General features: G+C 53.3%; 1 protein-coding gene across 1 annotated transcript in view; it reads right to left on the minus strand.

Moving 5' to 3' along the window:
• LOC105545341 (actin, aortic smooth muscle-like) overlaps window positions 1–21,239 on the minus strand; it is a 24,029-nt gene extending 2,790 nt beyond the window's left edge. Inside the window, exons 1-14 of the mRNA XM_011988253.1 lie at window positions 21,123–21,239; window positions 21,002–21,033; window positions 20,039–20,340; window positions 18,019–18,140; window positions 15,869–15,997; window positions 12,329–12,439; window positions 11,726–11,878; window positions 11,318–11,404; window positions 9,329–9,413; window positions 7,880–8,041; window positions 5,423–5,611; window positions 3,346–3,527; window positions 2,055–2,172; window positions 1,625–1,818 (exon numbers count right to left, since the gene is read on the minus strand). Coding sequence (XP_011843643.1) covers window positions 1,625–1,818; window positions 2,055–2,172; window positions 3,346–3,527; window positions 5,423–5,611; window positions 7,880–8,041; window positions 9,329–9,413; window positions 11,318–11,404; window positions 11,726–11,878; window positions 12,329–12,439; window positions 15,869–15,997; window positions 18,019–18,140; window positions 20,039–20,340; window positions 21,002–21,033; window positions 21,123–21,239 — 1,983 coding nt within the window. The remainder of the gene's footprint in view (window positions 1–1,624; window positions 1,819–2,054; window positions 2,173–3,345; window positions 3,528–5,422; window positions 5,612–7,879; window positions 8,042–9,328; window positions 9,414–11,317; window positions 11,405–11,725; window positions 11,879–12,328; window positions 12,440–15,868; window positions 15,998–18,018; window positions 18,141–20,038; window positions 20,341–21,001; window positions 21,034–21,122) is intronic.
• Between the last annotated feature and the right edge of the window lie 210 nt (window positions 21,240–21,449).

Here is a 21,449-nt window from a genome sequence, read left to right on the forward strand (position 1 = left end):
CCAAAGAATTGGATTGAACAATTACAAGAAATATAAATTAAAAAAAAAAAAAAAAAAAACAGAGAAAAGAACAACAAACATTTCTTCTCCATCTACCCAGGTGCCCAGGGGTTTTGAGAACAAAGGACCCTGTGCTGGCGTGGACGTGGTCCAGAGCTGGCTCAGCCCTCGCCGGGACAGATGGGAGGCTCAGTGTTTCTGTGGGCAATTGGGTCATCCATTCAAAAAACCTCGAGTTGTGCATGATTCTGACTCCGAAATCCACATCTAGAAATGGATCTAAGGGTATGACAACATTCTGAAGAAATGAGGGGAAATACTGGGCAGAGTTTTAGCCCGAGAACATTCATGACAGCAGATTTAGGTTGCTGGGAGAAACAATTATTTGAAAAGTTGGCCCCATGGAAACTAGCTGTTCTCTCAAGGAGGATGATGAGCTCATTTCAGGGAGAGCATTTTCTTTAGGCAACAATGTGAGGAGCTTTATGGATGATTACAGGAGAAGCTACCACGGTACCTCTTTCAGAGATGGCTCAGACAGGAGAGAAATTAGGCAGAGAAGAGCTAAACCACAGCCAAGTAATGGGAAATGGGCGATGTCATCATCAAGCTTCATGGAGAGTTTTGGGCGGGAGGAGGCTGTGGAGGACACCTTGAGGACTCAGAAAGATGAAAGGGCTTGGACCAAATGCAGCCCAGCCACCTGCTGGCAGGACAGAGATGGCCCAAAGATCCCCTTTGCAAATGTGGTCAAGAAACCTATAAATGTATGCCAGGCGTGGTGGCTCACACTTACAATAACAGCACTGTGGGAGGATGAGGTAAGTGGATCACTTGAGCCCGGAGTCCAAGACCTGAACCAAAAAAAAGAGCCGGGCGTGGAGGCACACGCCTGTAGTCCCAGCAACTTGGGAGGCTGAGTGGGAGGTCACCTAAGCCTGCAGTGAGCCGTGACCATGCCACTGTACTCCAGCCTGGGTGACAGTGAGACCTTGTCTTATTTAAAAAAAAAAAAAAAAAAAAAGGAAAGAGAAAAAAAGAAAGTTACAAAAGTATGACATTCAATTTTAATGTGTTTTCCATGCTGGGCTAAGCAGTAGCCTTCTGTTCTGATTCAGTCAAAGTTAATTACACACGAGCCTGGAGTGGTCCAGAAAGCTGAGAGGAGGGAGACCAGCAAGAGGCTATGAAGTGAGAGCCAAGGGCTTTGGAGTGAGAAGGTGGGAGGGGTGATGGTTTTAACAGAATGTAAATACCTATGATCTAACATAACATGGTCTAACGAGAGCTGCAGACTTAGGGAGGAAGGAAACCAGTAACAGTTTTACAGCATCCCATGAATGTTTATGGCCTATAGGAAGAGGGCTGAAGACTTGGGAAGTGACAAGGCAGTGGGAAGATATTTTTGTGTAATCCTGGCTGATGCATTTGTAATTCCTGATGCTTCTCTGTTGCTACGGAGGAAGGATGGGGACCACCTGGGACAGGCATCACTGCTGTGCATTCTCTTTCAAATCTCACCCTGGTCTACAGAGCAAGGACAGGAAGGGTGCAGGGAACACCATCAGATGGACAAGGAGAGTCTCAGAGGCAGCCAAAGATGCTCTGAGGACACGTGCCAGACCTTTCCCTCTGAGTGCATCTGCCTACAACCAGACCTGAGGCCCCTAGGGTTGGGGGTGAGGGCAATGGGTGATAGGGTGATAGAATCCTCCAGAAAAGTTTGGGGGGCTGTGGGCAAAAGGGAGTAAGTCCGTGCCTCCTGACTGCAGACTCTGGAGGAAGTCACCTTGCAGTGTCCTGCTTCAAAGCTGGCGGCTGCAGCAGAGGGGACAAAGGCAGAAAGATAGGTCTAGGGAGGACAAGAAGTGTTGAGATGGCCACTCACGCCCCTGCCCACCCTGGTGTCTGGAAGATCCCGCCCCTGTCCCGCCCCCACAGAGCATACAAAGGGTGGCCATGAACCCTGATGACAGGCACGAGTTGGGTGGGGGTATCGCTCTGGTGACAGTCTCTTGTGCACCTGCAGGAGACCCCATCACAGAGTTCCCTACGGTTGGCCAGTGGGATTTGCAGCCAGCTCCAGGGCCAGCTGGTGATATGGGAAGGATTCAGGGCCAGCTCGATAGGGACGCCTTGCAGTGACAGCTCCCAGAGACCCCACAGCAGAGGCTGTGAGGCCAGACGCAGACACAAAGGAAGCCAGAGAAAGTGTCCACTGGGGACAACCCTGGGTGGGGCACCCACGGGGGAAGAGTGCTTTCATTTAACCAAAGGAGGCTGCATTCATGGGGCAGCTGCTGAGCCCAGCTGGAAGTGACTGAGTGACCTTGCCCCTCCTGCCCCAGCCAGGCCAGGTGTGTCCCACATCCCTGCAGTCCCGACATCCTGACAGTCCCACATCCCAACATTCCCAACATCCTGACAGTCCCAACATCCCAACATTCCCAACATCCCGACAGTCCCAACATTCCAACAGTCCCAACATCCCAACAGTCCCGACATCACAACAGTCCCGACATCCGACATCCCAAGAGTCCCGACATTCCAACAGTCCCAACATCCCAACAGTCCCAACATCCCAACAGACCCAACATTCCAATAGTCCCAACATCCCAACAGTCCCGACATCCTGACAGTCCTGACGTCTCAGCAGTCCCCAAATCCTGGCAGTCCCAACATTCCAACAGTGTCAATGTCCTGATAGTCCCGACATCCCAACAGCCCTAATGTCCTGATTGTCCACACCTTGTGTCCCTGTGACGTCTGCTCTCTGCACAGGAGCCTGATCAGTTCTCCAGAGCCTATTTTGACAATGTCTTTCCTCGGCTGAACCCGCCAGGGGGTTTCCAGCCCCTCTTGGAGTGGATGTCCTTCTGCGGCATCTCTGACCTCGCTTTCCCATTGCCTTTGCTCACTCGGCCCCGGCCAACCCTTCCTTGCCCTTCCTCCAGGAAGCAAGCCTCTGAGCTGCTGCATGGGCTGTTCCCCCCTGGCTGAACGCTGTTCCCCAGATACCCACATGGCTCACCCTTACCTCAAGTGCTTACCCAGTGTCCCCTTCTTAAGGAGGCCCACTCTGGCCCACCCTGTATTCAGCACCCCCGGCCCTGCCCGCACTCCCTCCCACCCCGTCCTTTGCTGCATTTTCCTGACATGCCACTCATGTCCCCTTCATGTTTATTCACGACGTTTACTGCCTCGCCCACCTCCGCCAACTAGAGTGAAAGCTCCAAGGACTTCCCAGGTGCCAGGAGCCATGCCCAGCATATCTGAGGCATTCCAGATACATCTGTGGAATGAATTGGAGGCGCTCCCAGAGGGGATGGGTTGGGGAAGCCTCACCTTCACATGAACTGTAGGGGACACCAGCTCAGATATTTCTCTCTGCATCCGGAATCTCAAGCCGGGGCAGGAGCCCGTCCCTCCCGACAGCAGCATGTGGCCGAAGAGGACATTCTGGAGGTCGGGGCTGCAGGAAGTGATGCTCTGGATGGCCATCGTGTGGATGCCAGGGGTGTCTCTCCCTGTCAGGACAGGCAGAGGGAGAAAGAATGTTGGAAGCCAGAGGCTCGGCAGCTGCGCACCTGGGCCCCTGCCTCCCAGCGGAAGGCCTTGGGTGCTGGAAACCTCCCTGAGCCTTAGCTAGCTCCCAGTGTGGCAGGCAAACCTTAGCTTAGCTGGACTCCCACCAGGGAATGCAGGGAGCCACCCGGCCAGACGACAGGACTCAGCTGCTCCTGGTTGAGGAAATACATAGCAATTCTCCGCTCTCCTCCAGGAGAATTTATATTCAACTGTTACTGACAGTTATTAATATGTAAAACTCTGGTATCAAGTGTATAAAAAGATTCCTGTCGAGGCAGCATCCTCCTTCTGGCAGCCTTTGAGAAATGACACTGATTCCTCCTTTCTTGGCTCATCATTTGGCCACATGAATAAACTCAAATATAATGGGAACCGCCCTGAAGAGATGTGTGCCTTGTATTACTAGGTTGGTGCAAATGTAATCGATTATTTTTGCACCAACCTGATATTTTCTGTTCAATATTGCGAGCCCCTGGGAGGGCTAGGTGGTGCCGTCCATGCCTCATGTCCCTTGCCTGGGAGGAAAAGCTGCCGAATAACCTTGGACCCATGAAAAAAGACTAATCTCAGGGGGCATTTAAGAGGGGCCCGGCAGGAAGGCCCTGCTAGCTTCACCGTTCTGGGGTGGTGCTCCCGTTCATGGGGACCCAGCCAGACCCCGGGGAGAACCTCCCCACGGTGGGTGAAGAATCTCAATTGCTTCTCCACGTCACATTGGTGGGGCACGTGACCACGCCATCCCCTGCACAGTCTAACAGGGGAACACAGAGACAAACCAACTAACTTACAGGGGATTCTAAGTGCCAGGTACTCACTGGGTCCTCATCCCGGGGAAATGGTTACTCCCCCACCTTTAATTCCCCTTTGTCCTTTATGAAGGTAACGAAGAATTGGACTCTGGGGAACACGTGCTTTTCCATGTCGACCCGGGAGATTCCATCTTTCCCATCAGTAGGGATTTCACCCTCCATCATTTTTGCCGTTCCACCAGGACAAATGTACTGGCCGGAGCATTTAGGCAGCTCCATGCTCACTCAAAGTCTCTAGATCAGCCACATTTGTAAAAAGCTCCCTCCAAATCCAGGGTGATTACATGTCTGTCTTAAATTGTCTTGATTTTTATATTTCAGATTATTTTGTAAGTAGGCAGAATATAAATAGTACATTATTAAAGAGAAGGCCTCTTCAGTGAGTTTCCTTCTCTGTAAATTGGGATAATTTTACAGAGGCAGATTTGGGGGTAGATTCAAGGATATAACACATGCAATGGTCAGCGAAGCGACAGGCAGACTGTAAGTGTTAGCTGGAGTCGGAGGAGCTTTTGAAACAATGTGCTTGTTTGCTACTCAAACCAGACTCCCTCCTGGCAGCCCTAGTTCCTTCCTTCTTTCCTTCCTTCCTTCCTTCCTTCTTCCTTCCTTCCTTCCTTCCTCCCTTCCTCCCTCCCTCCCTTCTTTCTTTTCTTTCTTTCTTTTTTCAGATGGAGTCTCACTCTGTCACCCAGGCTGGAGTGCAGCGGTGTGATCTCAGCCCACTGCAACCCCCACCTCCAGGTTCAAGCAATTCCCCTGCCTCAGCCTCCAGAGTAGCTGGGACTACAGGCAATGGGCCACCCTGCCTGGCTAATTTTTGTATTTTCAGTAGAGATGGGGTTTCACCATGTTGGCCAGGCTTGTTTCAAACTCCTGAGCTCAGGTGATCCACCCACCTCAGCTTCCCAAAGTGCTGGGATTACAGGCGTGAGCCACCACGCCCAGCCCCTTCTTTCTTACAGGGTGCTCACTTGCTCATGTCCAGGCTGATTTCTAAATGACACTGGATTTAGCGGATTCACCTATGAGTTTTGTCTGGAAGAGCGCCTCGGGGCAGAAGAAGCTCTCCTGCCCAACGGTGATCTCTTGGCCGTCAGGCAGCTGATATTTCTGATGGTGGGAAGGTGAATAGGTTTTCTTCTTTTCCTTGTCAAAGTCCAAAGCCACATAGCAGCATTTCTCCTTCATGTCCCGGATGTACTCTCGATCCCCTGTGGGACAAAGGAAAAGTGCCAAACAGAAAAAGGCACGAAAAGGAGATGAGTTCACAGAAGCGCCTTTGGTGAGGTTGAGGCTGCACCACTGGAGCTGCCATTTCCATTTCCATCTCACCCCCCAGGTGCTCTTGTTCGTGCCGCGCATTGAGCCTGAGTTTGTGGAAGTGTAGAATAAGTATGTCTTGAACTAAGATGAAAGGGGTTAGGAAATTTCAGCTTTTGAGAAGTTGAGATCCTTCTATATATGGTGTATGTTTGGGAGAGGGTGGGAGGAGCTGGAAAACCAAACCCAACTTTCTTATCTACTGCTATGAGTGGTGCTGTTGGTGCCCCATCCCCCAGCTGCCACCTGCTCACCGTTGCCACCTGCTCACAGCTGCCCTCTTCTTATCTGGAGAACTGCCCACAGTGGAACAAAGTCCGCACCCAGAAATATCTGGAAGCTTACATACATTCCTTCTCTTTTTGGATGGCAAACAACAGGTTTTAAACCCAGCTGCGTCTTCTTGTGTTACGGTTTTATGCTTTGTCTATCACTGCTTTTGAGTTGGATCAGGGGAACTCTGCACCACCCACCTGGAATGTCACTTGCTCTTCAGACCCCTGATATCTGCCTTCTACCTTCACTCGCTCTACCTAACCTGCTCTTGCCTGGGTCTGTTCTGTACTCCTAGGTCTGAAAACCTGAGGACACGCTTTGATTCTTTCCTGCCCTCTTTTCCTCGGCAGCTGAGGCTGTTAATAACTCCCTTCTCTTTCCTCAGCTCCTGGGATGCTGCACTCTCCTAATATATGTTCCTTTCTTCATGTAGTTGGGGCTTTGGTGAGGCAAATTTGGGTTCGAATCCCATCTCTGCCATTGACCCAACGCCTGGCTTTAGGCAACTTCATCAACCTCTTAAACCTTCCCTTTCCTTATCTGCAAGAATGGGATTAATGGTCACTCGCAGGACTGTTGGAAGGACGAGAGGCAACGATGCTCACCAAGAGCTCACCAAGTGTGAGGCGTCAATAACATGGTATGACTTTGCCCTGCAATCCTTCTCACTTTCCCTCTAACTGCTGTTATTCTTTAGGGTTCCATGCTTTGCATCGCTTTTGACACAGACCTCTTGGTCCGCAAGGAAGACCCTGAGATGCAGGATTGTAGGCTCACTGGGAGTGGGTGTCATGCAGGTTATACAGGCTGGGAATCTAGTCCAGGAACTGGTGCAGAGAGGGACAGACACCTTGCGTGGAGCCTTGGGTTCATATCCCAGCTGCTATGCCATTTATCATTTAGGGAGTGTTGGGCAAATCTTCTAATAACCTTCCTAAGCCTCTTCCTATTTTTTTTTTAAGAGACAAGGTGTTGCTTTACTCTGTTACTCAGGCTGGCATGCAGTAGTGCCATCATAGCTCACTATAACCTCTAACTTCCGGGTTCAAGTAGTCCTCTTGCCTCAGCCTCCTAAGTAGCTGGGACTACAGGTTGCTTATCACCACACCCTGCTAATTTTTTAATTTTTGTGTAGAGACTGGGTCTTGCCATGTTGCCCAGGCTGATCGCAAACTCCTAGACTCAAGTGGTCCTCCCACGCCAGCCTCCCAGATTGCTGGGATTACGGACATGAAACTTGTACCCAGCTGCATTGTCCTCTTCTAATGGAAATCATTGTTCCCTCTCATGGGGTTACAGTGAGAAGCAATGAGAAAATGCATGTAAAATGTTTACTTGGCCCAGTGCTTTGCACAGGATAAATTCTGTATAAAGCTTAGCTCACCATCATCATAACAATTGCCAATCATAACTATCATCACCATCACCATCATTACTACCACCACCATCATCACAATCATTGGTACCATTACTATCACCGTCATCATCACCATCACCGTCATCGTCACCATCATCACCACCATCATCATCGCCATCACCACCAATCACTATATGACCATCACCATCATCACCATCGCCACCATCACCATTATCACCATCAATCACCATATGACCATCACCATCACCATCATCAGCATCACCATCATCACCATCACTATCACCATCATCACCACCACCATAATCATTTTCATCATTATCATTGCCCTTATCATCATCATCAATCCACTAAATGTCCCTAAATATAGATAAGGTTGTTTTTTAGAACTTCAATGATGGTCATGAAGTCTTAGCTTTACATACTGAGGGCCATAGGATGAGCTAGCAAAGAAGGCTATTACACCCCCAGAGACTAGTTTACCCAGCCAAGAATAGCAGTTTCCTACCTGTGCCCAACAATAATTGCCCATTGTCTTTCAACAGTTGCAGGAGGTGCAAGGTTAGGTCCTGGCCCGCTATGTCCAGCTGGAAGGTTGACAGACGCAAAGGGCAGCCATCAGCGATGGGCACAAAGTGTGTCATTCCTTCTCCAGATTCAACAGTCAAGCCTAGACAAGAGAACATGCTGGCATCATAATGAAGGGCCAATGACATCCCTTATAATTGTTGTATCTGCAGGGAGAGAAGGCAGAGGGGAGCTAATGGAGGAGAAGACAAAGATTCTCAGGAGCCAGCTTTCTTCCCCCAAAGGGAAGTGCCCAAGGAGGAAGAAAAGGACTGGCTGTTTTGGACGGCAGCCCACAAGTTTTCTTATGACACCACATAGGCAGGTTTCACAGTAGTGGTCCAAAAGGTAAAAGAGGAAAAATTATACCAGGATTTTTTTCCTTTTATTGTTTTAATTGACAAATAATACTTGTACAGTGTTTGTACTGTACACAAATAGTAGCTTTTTTTTTTTTTTTTTTTTTCCCTGAGACAGAGTCTCGCTCTGTCGCCCAGGCTGGAGTGCAGTGGTGTGATCTCGGCTCACTGCAAGCTCCGCCTCCCGGGTTCACGCCATTCTCCTGCCTCAGCCTCCCGAGTAGCTGGGACTACAGGTGCCCGCCACCACGCCCGGCTAATTTTTTGTATTTTTAGTAGAGACGGGGTTTCACCGTGTTAGCCAGGATGGTCTCGATCTTCTGACCTCGTGATCCATCTGCCTCGGCCTCCCGAAGTGCTGGGATTACAGGCGTGAGCCACCGCGCCTGGCCCATAGCAGCTTTATTTACAATAGCCCCAAACTGACTACTCAAATATTCATTCACAAGTGGATAAAGTACAATGTATTCATATGATGGGCTACTATCCAGCAATGGGAAGACATGAACTCTCAACCCACACACAAGGATAAATCTTCAAGTAATTATGCTGCGTGGAAAAAAAAAAAAAAGAATCCCAAAAAAGAGTGCTGCCCTCCCGGTCCATTCACACAAAATTCTAAAAAATGCAAACCCCAAGGCAGCTGGTGGCTGTCTGGGGACAGACTGGAGGGGCAGAGTGTGTGGTGCCAGGGAAGGGATTGGGGTGACAGATACGTTCATTATCTGGTTCTGAAGGCTTCAAGACTGGAGCCATGTGTCAAAACTTAGCAAATTAAAAAAACTTTAAACATGTGCAGTTTATTGTAGATCAATTACACCTCAAGAAAGCTATTAAGAAAAAAAAGTGAGCAAACTGTTAAAACCTGGGAGTGAATCGTTTAACCAGGAGGGATGAAAGGGGCTGGAGAGCGCAAGCTGTGTGGGTCTTTGTTTTTCATTACTGGTCAGGGAGAGTGGGCTGTGCACAGTGGTGAGCGTCTCAGCCAGAGGGATGGGGAGGGTGTGGGGGGCTCCCACAGGGCCACTCACCAGAGGTCTGGCCAGAGGCGTACAGAGAAAGGACTCCTTGGTTAGCTAAATACAGGGCAGGTATGTTGAAAGTCTCAAACAGCACCTAGGGAGAAACATCAGCCACCCCTGGCAGCCAGGCCCACAGATGAGGAGGAGGTGGGCTTCTCCTTAACTACTCAGGCAACATGAGTCCCGCCTGCAAGAGGCACTTGGTTCCCCACACCACCCAAGAGACAGCCAGACCACGGGCACAGAAACACGTTCCTCCTTATCCCAGCTTTGCTCCAATGAGCTCCGGGACACTCAGTTTCCCAGTCTGTAAAATGGGCTCACATCCATCCCAGACATCTCTTAGGACTGTGGGGAGACTTGGATTAGATGGTGGACTCCCTACGGATGGGCTCCTGGGCATAGGGGCTGTCCGTTGATGTCTGGTATCTGGCTCAGGGTGGATTAGGACAGGTGCACAGTGGCCCCAGGGTGTGAAGTGCTGGGGTGTGGACACTGGGAGCAGCCCAGAGTTCAGGGAAGGGCCCGGTCTGGCATCGGGAACCCTGGGTTCTAGGCCCGGCTTTTCCAGCATGTGTGACCTTGGGAGATGACTGCTCCTCGCTGTGCCTCAGTTTCTTCATCAGAAGGATAATAGTGGTACCTCCCTGGGGATGGTGCTGAGGACAACACGAGTTAACACCCGTAACGCCCGTGCCATAGTGCTTAGTGTATACTGGGCATTTTGCAAATGCCATCACTTGCTGGTCCCAGGCCTCAGTTTTCTCATCTGTAAAATGGGAAGTGGACTACAGGGAAGGACCCTGAAGACCATGCAAGCTCTGTAACCTTATGACCCCACAGCAGGCCAGTGGGAGCCAAGGCCAACTTTTGTCTTTGTGGGGATTTTTTGAGGTCTGCTGGGGCTGGGTGCGGGATGGAGAGGTCAAAGTAGAGCCCACAGATGTGGAAGTATTCCCTTTGCCAACAGTGAGGAAAAGCCCCACACGGGTGGGCTGGCGGTTGCCTGTGGCCTGCAGAAGCCCCCGCCTTCCTTGTGATGTCTGCCCTGGGCTCCTCTTTTTGGGGTCGCCCATCAGGTTCTGCCCATAGGGCTCCAGAAGGAGACCCAGGGAGGGGAGGAGAAGGGCTTGCTGACGTCCCAGCTCCCTCCCTGCTGGGTCCCTCCTCTGAAGGCCACAGTGCCTGGGCGACAGCCCTCCCTGGGAACTGATAACCATCCACTGCTCTTTCAGGCAAAGGTGTGGTAGCCCTGGGACACCCCCGGATACTGCAGCCCCTCATGGGACTTTTTTCTAACACTCACGCTCACCTTTGTGTATAATCCCTTTATGCCACTCCCACTGGGTCCCTGATACAGTTAGAGGGTGAATTTGGAGAGGACCAGGGCAGAAAGGCACGCAGTGCACCCAGCGGGTAGGAAGCCGCCGAGGCAGGCTGGAGTCCAAACCCACAGCTGGAGCCCTGGCTCATCTCACGGGCCAGCTGAACTGGGCCGCAGGGCACCTGGGCTTTGGCCAAGTGTTCTTCAGTGTGTGTCTGTGGGGTGTCTCTGAGTGAGACCAACACGTGGATCAGGGGCTGCGTAAAGCAGACGGCCCTCCCTGGGTGTGGGTGGGTCTCATCCAATCAGTTGCAGACTTGATTCGCTCAAAAGGACGGAGTAAGAGGTAGCCCCTCTGGCCTGACTGCCTGCACCCAGACGCCAACCCTTTCCTGCCTTCAGACTGGGAGTGAACATTGGCTCTTCCTGGGACTAGAGCCCGCCAGCCTCCGGACTGGAGCCACAGCATGGGCCCTCCTGGGGCTCCAGCTTCCCAACGGCAGAGCCTGGAACTCGCCGGCCTCTGTCACTGTGTGAACCAGGCCCTCATCCTGAACCCCTCTCCATGCCTACGCTCATCCCACTGTTCTATGTCTCCGGAGAACTCTGCCGCCCCCGCCAGGAAGCGAGATGTCCCCTGAGGAGGGGGCTGTCCCGCTCCTCCAGCTCCCCACCGCTTCATGGGCACTCAACAGTCTGAAAGCGGGAGCCTGCTGCACCCCGTCCACGCAGCCCAGCCGTGGCCCACTCCTGTGATCCACCTGTCCACAAGCTAAGGAGGACTCAAGGGTCTGCTCAGGGCTTTGGCTTAAATGAGGCAGCAGCTCATGCCTGCACCGTGACAGATGGAGCTGCCGTTTCTGGGCCGCCATGTGCGCCTCTGCAGCGAGCAGGTGGTGCCGCGAGCCCCGGCCCTGTCCGTGGGTCACGGCTCACCTCGGGAGAAACCGCTGGGCTCCAGGGACTCTGGGCCAGGTGGTGGAACCATGCTGCTCGCTTAATGAGCTCACCGATGTCCTCATTAGGAGCAGCTAATGATGTGATGGGAGCATGGTGGCCAGTGGCCGCCCTGCAGCCCCCACCCTGGCCTTAAGGAGAGTGCCACACCTTCCTCTCTTCTCTAGCGCAGGCCCCTGCCGGGCCCCACTGCCCAGTCCCATCAGGGCCACCCTGTCAGCACACACCAGCACCTCCTCTCTGGTGGGCAGGCCCAAGAGGAAGCTCAGAGAAGAGACCTGGGAGGTTTTAAACCAGAATCAGACCTGCACGTAGGACAATTGAATTGTGGCTGAGGGTGGAGTTGCAGGGCGAGACCCCCGGGGTCTAGGTAAGCCCACCAGCGACACTCCGCATGACCTTAGCCAAACTGCTTAAGCTCCCTGCTGCCGCAGGCTCTTCGTATGTACAAAGGGGAGGATGGTCAACTGCCCCATGGCTGGTTGGAAGGCCTGCATGAAGTCACGTGTATGCAGTTTCTGGCCCCTAGCCAGCGCCCCGGCGGAGGCCGGCGTGCTTGGCATGAGTGTTGAGGGGGCGTCTCCTGCCCAGCGTCTTCCTCTTGCCAAGCAAGGGGCAGGTGAGGCTGAGGTTGCCCCCAGCTCGGGGGAGACCAGACGCTGACCCCGCGCCCAGGCCCTCACCGCCACCGACCCCGCTGAGGCCCCCACCGCCACTGACTCCGGTACCTGTGTGACTTTCTGTTTGCTGGGTGTTGGGTTCAAAGGCGGCTCCGTCACCAACACGGGGTGCTGCTCTGGGGCGACGTGGAGCACCTGGTAGAAGGAGTGATGCCAAATCTAGGAGGAGACAAGATGCAGTCAGCGGCTTCCTGGGGCCAAGGCCAGGCTTCTGCAAACGGAGCAGGGCACGGCTACAGGACCGGGCAGGGCTTCATGTTTTGTTATTTTATGTTATGTTATTTGTTTGACAAAGCAGTGTTTTATTTTTATTTTATTATTTCTATTTTTTGAGACAGTGTCTTGCTCTGTCATGCAGGCTGGAGTGCAGTGGTGCAATCTCAGCTCACTGCAACCTCCACCTCCCAGGTTGCAGTGATTCTCCTGCCTCAGCCTCCCGAGTAGCTGGGACTACAGGCGCCCGCCACCACGCCTGGCTAATTGTTGTGTTTATGGTAGAGACGGAGTTTTGCCATGTTGGCCAGGCTGGTCTTGAGCTCCTGACCTCAGGTGATCCACCCACGTCGGCCTCCCAAAGTGCTGGGATTACAGGTGTGAGCCACTGCGCCCGGCCGTCAAAGCAGCATTTTAAATAGCACTCGTGACGGCTGAGTGACAGCGAGGTCAACCTGATCTGAGGGAGGAGCAGGGAGACAGCTTCAGCAAGACGCAGAACCTCCGCTCAGTCACCGGGCCTGGGGCTAGGACATGGGGCTGAGACCAGTGAGGCCCGGAGATTGGCTAGAGCATCATGTGGTCTAATGAGGACAGATACCACCACCAGGACTTCAAGGGTGTGACACAGACTGGGACTCAGATGGGTGGATGCCGCACGGGGAGAGAGTGCAGGTGTGAGCCCAGCACGCACGGAAGCTCCACCACACACCAGGCCAGCCCTGGACAAGTGACCTGACTCTGTGAACCTCATTCCTCATGCTCCAAACAGGAAATGTTCCCTGCCTCACAGAGGAGTGTAACAGTGAAATCGTGACCTCGCCAAGAAGCCTGGAGCATTCATGTCCCACAGTTGCCATCACAAAGCTCCAGAGACGAGGTGCCACGCACCGCAGACACTCACTGTCTCCCATTCTGGAGGCTGGAGTCCCAGATGAAGGCGCTGCAGGGCTGGTTCCTCCCCAGGCCTCGCTCCTTGGCTTGCAGCAGGCACTGTCTTCTCCTGGCGGCGTCCTCACAGGGTCCCCCGCTGTGTGTCTGCATCTAACCTCTTCTTCTGATGAGGCCTCAATTACATTGGATTAGAGCCCACCCTAATGATCTCTTCTTAACCTAGTTGCCGCTTTAAAGCTGCTATCTCCAAGCACGGTCACACTCCGAGGCACTGGAGGCTAGCGTTTCACATGTAAACGTTGGGGACACAGTTCAGCCCCTCACATCCGGTACAGTAGGCTCAGCCCCTCACATCCGGTACAGTAGGCTCAGCCCCTCACATCCGGTACAGTAGGCTCAGCCCCTCACATCCGGTACAGTAGGCTCAGCCCCTCACATCCGGTACAGTAGGTCCAGCCCCTCATATCCGGTACAGTAGGGGCTCAGTACACCATGGTTGGTTACCAGGTGTGAGTCTGCTGCCTGTCCCCGTACGGGGACGTGCCCCTGGGGGAGGACAGTGTGGAGGGGCAGCCTCCTGCAGGCAGGCACAGAACCCGGAAGCATGAGGCCACGATCCCTATGAAAGAGCAAGAGCCAGGTGTCAGCGGCAGGTGTGGCCCATCCGCAGATGACCGGCCTGAGGCAGGGAAGGGACACAGCCAGACACGAGCTTGGAAGAGTCTTCTGAAGATGGGGCGAGGTGATGAGAGGGAGGAGGTGGGAGGTGTGGGCACAGCAGAGGGTCACTGCATGACACTGGCAATTCAGGGAAGATGGTGAAGCCAGGAGCCAGGACCCCTGAAGCCACACAGAAGTCAGTGCCTTGGGCTCCCTCAGGCAGGTGAGCCCCACCCAAGGCAGCAGAGGGTGGGGGGCCGCTGGGGCCCATAGCTGAAGCTGTGCTCTCTAAGACCTGTCTACACGGCCCGTGTTTCTGCATTCCCTGTCACACTGGGAGCCACAGCCACAGCTGTGCAGGAGAAAACACTTGTGAACAGTGCTCCCACTGCCCCCGCCAAGATGGCCCCAAGGCCCTCAGCCCCTGGAAGTCATGCCCTGTGCACACCTTTCCCACATGGAATCAGGACTGGCTTCTGTGACCAACAGAATGTGGCAGAAGTAACAGTGACCTGGTGCCTCCACTTTGGCCTTTTCCATAGTTTCCCATGGGGGAAACCAACCGCCAGGCTGGCAGGCCATCGAGCAGCTCTGGAGGGTGACCCCCGTGCAGAGGAAGCACCCCGCGGCCACCTGATACTGCCGCCTTGGAAGGGGCTCCTCCAGCCCCAGTCAAGCCTGCAGCCGACACAGCCCCTGAGCTGTGGCAGCCACTGGAGACCCCGAGCCCGAAGCAGCCTGAGGAGTCACTCCCAGATTCCTGACCCACAAAACTGAGAGAGATGACCACTGGCATTTTGAGACTCCACATTTGGGGCTAAATGTGTGAAGGCAGCATTAGAACATTGTGATGAGTTGAACTGTGTCGCACCAAAACTCATAGTTTGAAGTCTTAGCCCCCGTACGTCTGAATGGGACCTTATTTGGAAACAGGGTTGTTGCAGATGCCATCAGTTAACAGGAGGGTGGGTCCCCAATCCCACAGGAAGGAGGAAATGTGGAAACAGACACGGAGAACGCCACGTGAACCTGAAGGCAGACATCGGGGTGACACATCTGTGAGCCAAGGGGTGCCAAAGACTGACAGTCACCAGCAGGGAGGCCCAGGACATGCACGGCCCTGCAAGGAACCAGCTTGGCCCACGCCTTGACCTTAGACTTCCAGCCTCCAGGATGGTGGGGCAATGAATTCCTGCTGTTGAAGCTGCCTTGTCTGTGGCTGGAACAGGGACACAGTAACTAACAGGTACATCCTCTAAGGCAGTGCACGGCCTGTCCAAATGCACATGGAGGCCCTAGCCAGAACCTGTTACTAAGTGAGGGAGCTGCAAGTTCACCATACTTACCACTCTTTACTGTTGGGACTGAAGACTCTTTTGCTTTTTGTCTGTCTGCTTTGAGACAGGGTCTTCTTCCATCGCCCAGGCTGGAGCACAGGGGTGCAGTCACAGCTCACTGCAGCCTCCACCTCCCAGGCTCGAGCAATCCTCCCACCTCAGCCTCCCCAGTAGCTGGGATCACAGCGGCACACCACCACAGCCAGATTATTTTTTAATTTTTTGCAGACATGAGTTCTCACTCTGTTTCCCAGGTTGGACTCAAACTCCTGCACTCAAGCGGTCCACCTGCCTCAGCCTCCTAAAGTGCTGGGATTACAGCCACGAGCCATCGCGCCCAGCCAGGACTGAGGACTTTTTATCCATCATCCCCCTCAGCCCTCAGAGCAGAGTCTGGGTCAGGAAGGCCTGCACCCCCGTCTCATAGCTGGACATGGCAAGGGAGGCCTATGAACACGTCCTGCCTGGCAGAAGCTGTGCCCACCTTCTCCATGTTGTCCCAGTTGGTCATCGTTGCTCGAGAAATGGGATATTGCAGGATGAGTTTCCCTCGATTTTTCTGAACCTCCTCTCCAATGAACCAGTCTTCCTCTTCCATCCCCACCAATACGTTCTGAAAGACATAGGCAAGGACAGGTCAGCTTCTAGGGGTGACTGGGGTTGGACTCCCCTGCAGCTGGCTTTCATTTGTGGAGACCCAGTGAGCCGTGGCTGGGAGGCCACAGTGGCCTTCGTGGGAGACTCCAAGTCATAGCACCGGCATCCACGACCTCCCCAAGCCCTGTCAGCTGTTTCAGAAATGGCCGCTAAGAGGTTTTAGCAAAGTACCTGCAAGGTAAGAGTGCACCCGGGGAGTCGTTCCTAGGAACTTCATCCTGTCCAATTTGTAGATGAGGAAACTGGGGACAGCAAGGAGAGAGGCTGCTAAGGAAGGAGAGGTGTGGGGAGATGCACCAGGAATGCCACGGTACTGCTGGAGGGTCAAGTCGATGAAGCCCACTGGCAGGAATGCATTTCATAAGCTGACATCGTGGTAGGAGGGATCGTCACTGCTTCCATATTTGCTTTGGAAGGTTGACCGGGAAAGGGTCTGTGATGTAATTCAACTGCTGTTATTTTTTAGGAAGATAAACCTGGCTACTTTCATGGCAGATTAAGCTATCCATTCCATCATTCAGAGGTGATTTTACTTGATGGCCCATGTGTTCATCTGGGTCCACTGAGAAACAGACACCAGGATGGAATGAAAGGTGCAAGGATGTGATTAGGGAAGGCGCACACAAGGGGGACAGTGGGGTGAGAGCAGGATGAAGATGGACAAGACAACAGGCTGCTGTCCAAGTCTGAGCCTGGGTGCAGGAAACAGGGAAGCAGATTGGGTGGGTGACCTTAGCCACCATGGTGTCTAAGGGAAGGCTTTGCAAGGTTGTTGGAGAGTCCTTGAGTCAGGCTCATTTATCACAGGAGTGCTGGGTTTCCCAGAAATGGGCTTGACTTGCCTTGGTGTCACTGCCATCCTCCGTTGTTGGCTGGGAGCAGCAAGTAGGAAGGATGGCCTTAGTGCAATGGTGCTGTGCCACAGTGACATAATGGTGCCATGCTGCAATGACCTCATGGTGCCACGGTGCAATGGTGCATGCGGTGGAACCATGCCATGGTGCAGTGGGTCAGTGGTGCCATGATGCCGGGTGCAAGAGTGCAATGGTGCAGAGATGCAATGGAGCAGTGATTTCAGAGTGAGGCCCCCTCTCCAGGCTGCCACAGCTCACCTGCACAGAGCTTTTCTATCTTAGGAGTTTGTCTCTTCCGCAGAAGAGGTTTGGACTTGGGATGAGAATTACCAGCTATGAGACCTGGGGAAAGTTGTGTCCCTTCTCTGAGCCTCCATCTTCTCGGAGCCTCCATCTCCTTCTCTGAGCCTCCATTTCCTTCTCTGAGCCTCCCTCTTCTTCTCAGAGCCTCCATCTCCTTCTCCGAGCCGCCATCTTCTTCTCTGAGCCTCCATCTCCTTCTCTGAGCCTCTACCTCCTTCTCTGAGCCTCCATCTTCTTCTCTGAGCCTCCATCTCCTTCTTGTAGCCTCCATTTCCTTCTCTGAGCCTCTATCTCCTTCTCTAAGCCTCCATCTCCTTCTCTGAGCCTCTATCTCCTTCTCTGAGCCTCTATCTCCTTCTCGGAGCCTCCATCTCCTTCTCTGAGCCTCTATCTCCTTCTCTGAGCCTCCAACTTCTTCTCTGTCCAATGGGAACAATGACCTCTCTTCCTCACACCTCGCCATGGCGCTGCTGGAGGATCAAGTCGATTAAGCGCACCAGCAGGAATGCGTTTCATAAGCTGGCTTCATGGTAGGAGGGACTGTCACTGCGGCCACCTCCTCCAACGTTTCTCAGCCACCACATCTAAGTGCGGTGGGTGGGTGGTGGACAAAGTCATGGGTGTGCAGAAGGAACAATGTTTTTTCCGGTTCGAAGTTGCTGTTTGAAATAAAAAGATGGACAGTGCTGGGCCTGGTGTCCTTTCGTCAGGAGACCTGTGGGTTAGAGCGGCTGCTCTTCTCAGAAGGGACCCAATGACTTTGGGCAACGCCTTCATCCTGCCTCTCTGTTCTCACAAGTCCTCCTAGGAAGGGTCTCACTGCCGTCTTGGCTGCCAGACTCAAGCCCTGGAAGGGGCGTGGGGTTGGGGGAGCCCCGAGGGACACCCCGGGTCTCCGTGGCTGTGACTTCTTGACTTGGGAGTTAAGGGCACTGCGTCGAGCTTGTGGGAAGGGCCATGGAGCTTACATCTAGGACAAAAGGTGACCTCTCTCAGAGATAGAAACTTACTCCCATCTGCCCGTGAAAATAAATCCAGATCAAGAGCCAATCTGCTGTGGTTCCGCGGAGGAGTCTGCTGCTCCATAATTCATCTTGGTCACTCATTCTGTTTTGGCGAAGAATTTTCCTCTTGCTGTGATCTTGTGTTTCGCCATCTGGGTCAGCGTTCCCCAACCTTTTTGGCACCAGGGACCAGTTTCATGGAAGACAATTTTTGCACTGAGCAGGGCAGGGGATGGTTTTGGGATGATTCAAGTGTATTACATTTACTGTGTGCTTCATTTCTACTATTATTACATTGTAACATATAATGAAATAATTATATAACTCACCACAACATAGAATCAGTGGGATCCCTGAGCCTGTTTTCCTGCAACTAGGACAGTCTCATGTGGGGGTGATGGGAGACAATGACTGTGCCTACAGCCTAGCTGGGGTGGATTCAGAGCGGAAAGCCTCGCTCTCAGCAGACGCTCCCTAATGCACCCCCTCTAAGTCAATCATACTCCAAGGATAAGGCCCCTTCCCTGGAGCAGGGGCTGAGAGCTGAGATGAAATTCCACATTGTAACTGCAGTGGGTTGAATGATGCCCCCCCGCCCCCGCCACCATTATGTCCACCTGGAGTCTCAGGTGACCTTATCTGGATAAAGTGTCTTTGCAGAAGTGATAGTTAAGAATCTCAAGATGAGCATCACCTTGGATTACCTGGTGGGCCCCAAATCCAACGACAAGTGTCCTTCTAAGAGAGAGGCAGGAGGAGATTTGAGACAGAAAAGGAAAAAGAGAAGGAGGCCATGTGAAGACAGAGGCAGCCAAGGGATGCCTGGAGCCCCCAGGAGCTGGAAGAGGCAGGAAAGATCCCCTCGCTACAGCCTTGGGAGGAAGCCAGCCCTACTGACACCTTGCTTTCAGACTCCAGGTCCCAGAACTATAAGAAAATACATTTCTGTTTCTCTTTCTTTCTTTTTTTTTTAGATGAATTCTCACTCTGCCACCCAGGCTGGAGTGCAGTGGTGTGATCTCAGTTCACTGCAGCCTCTGCCTCCCAGGTTCAAGCGATTCTCCTGCCTCAGCCTCCAGAGTAGCTGGAATTACAGGTGCACACCACCACGCCCAGCTAATTTTTATATTTTTAGTAGAGACAGGGTTTTGCCATGTTGGCCAGGCTGGTCTCAAACTCCTGACCTCAGGTGATCCACCCACCTCAGCCTCCCAAAGTGCTGGGATTACAGGCATGACCCACTGTGCCTGGCTACATTTCTGTTGTTCTAAGCAAATACACAAATATGCTAGTCATTATTATCATCACTGCCATCGTTGTCATTGCTAAATCTTCCCCATGGGCCAGAAACTGCACCAAACATGCATTCACTCATCTCACTTAACCTTCAGGCTGAATCTATGAGATACATCTATGAGGACAATCATATTATGTAAAAGAGATGCCTCTGCCACAGCAGCACCCTTGCCCTGAGTCATGCATGTGCTGAGGACAGGACTGAGATTGGAGCCTCAGTCTCCCCGGCCCTGCAGCCCCAGCTCTTAACCACTGAGCACCACAATCTCCAAGCGGTAAGCTGGTTGTCTAGCTCGAGTGCAGGCGCCTGCGATTTGCCAGGGCGGTCCCTGCTATGATGCCTGCCACTTGGACAGCGAGGAGGAAATCCACTGGTTCCCAGGAGCCACGTGCATTTCATCCTCTTAGAGAGGGAGACGGGATTTTCTCCTCTGTCACAGCTCTGGGAGCCAGTGTATCTTGGATAATTAGAAACATTGCCAATAATTTGCTCCAAGCACTGCAAAACACAAGACTGATCGCCATGAGGTCCTGTGACACCGGAGATCTTCCGTGTCACGACGCTGCTCCCTGCCACGGATGACTGGACCTTCCGGAGGATGAGCTCCACGATCCAGAGCATGGGCTGGGAACGCAGGTGCACTGGGGGTCTTGTCACCACCACTTTGTCACCACGTGGATTCGAGAAGTCACCTCTCGGAGCAGGCGGTTCCTCTTCGGGGAGAAGGGGCATCTCCCTCCCTACCGGGAATGTGGCCAGGCTCAGGCCCGCTCGCCGAGTTTCGTTTACCGGGAATGTGGCCGGGCCCAGGCCCACTCGCCGAGTTTCGTTTACGATGCGACTGTGTTGTCCGGGGCAGGGGATGAGCAGCTGGTTTTTAATGGGGCCAGAGTTTCTGTTTGGGAGGATGAGAACGTTCTGGAGATAGATGGTGGTGAATGTTCTTGATGCCACTGAACTGTGCAGTTAACACATCTTTACATTGTGTATACTTTACCACAATAGAAACGCCTGCGTTTCTAAATTCCCTTGAAACGCAGGAAGATCTGGCAATGTGGGGTCCACTTGCTGGCATGTCAGAGACGGACCTCTTGGAGGGCCTGTGCCCCGGTCCCCACCCGCCCTCCTACTGCCTTCCTGTCACAGAGGCTGAGTGTCCGTTGCCGCTCACCCTAATGGACTCCCATTTATCCTAAAGGCGAATTGCTCCTTCCCTGCGTCCATACCTCTCCGAAGGTGGGAAGAGCCAGAGACGGGAGACGGGCAGTAAGACTGACTTTTCACAACGTGTCCACTTTACTGATTTACACATCACTGCTCCCTCTAAGCCTGTGGTTCTCAGAGCGGGCCGCATGCTGGGAGTCGTGAGAGGGGCAAGGCCTTTCCCACCCCATCCCCAACCCCGGACCCGCTGAGGCAGAGGCTCTAGGTGGCCCGGCCATCTGTGTGGTACCAAGCCTGGTGCTCCCGACTTGGATTCGTGGAGGCACGTTCGTGCCCACCACGCCCTGCTCAGGGGATTGCCTTGGTCACCCTGTGGGAGAGGCGATGGGACTGACCGGGCCGGCAGGCCACCTCTGGATGAGCAGCACCCCACAGGGAGGAGACCGCAACATCACTCACATCGTGCCGAAGTTTCCCGAGGACAGTGGGGAACACGCCCATTGGGCTTTCCATTCCTGCGAATCCCACCTTGCTGAAGCCAGAGCCGTAGTCACAGATGAGGGGCACACTGTCCATGGCGGTGAGGCTGTGGAAGAGAACACGCGGTTACCCACGCCACTGCATGGCACTGGTTCCCGGGGCAGGCGCTGTGCTGGGCGTTAGGATCAGGGTTCATAGCGCCTGGGAGCCCAGGGCAGTGTGGGTGGCCCCCCACACCCAGAGCTGGGCCCTGAGCAGGCAAGAGCCACTTCCAGGATGCTGTGTGCAGTTTGCTGGAAGGGGGTC

This window comes from Mandrillus leucophaeus, unplaced genomic scaffold (genome assembly GCF_000951045.1).
Source record: "Mandrillus leucophaeus isolate KB7577 unplaced genomic scaffold, Mleu.le_1.0 Scaffold325, whole genome shotgun sequence".
In the NCBI taxonomy this organism is placed as follows: domain Eukaryota; kingdom Metazoa; phylum Chordata; class Mammalia; order Primates; family Cercopithecidae; genus Mandrillus; species Mandrillus leucophaeus.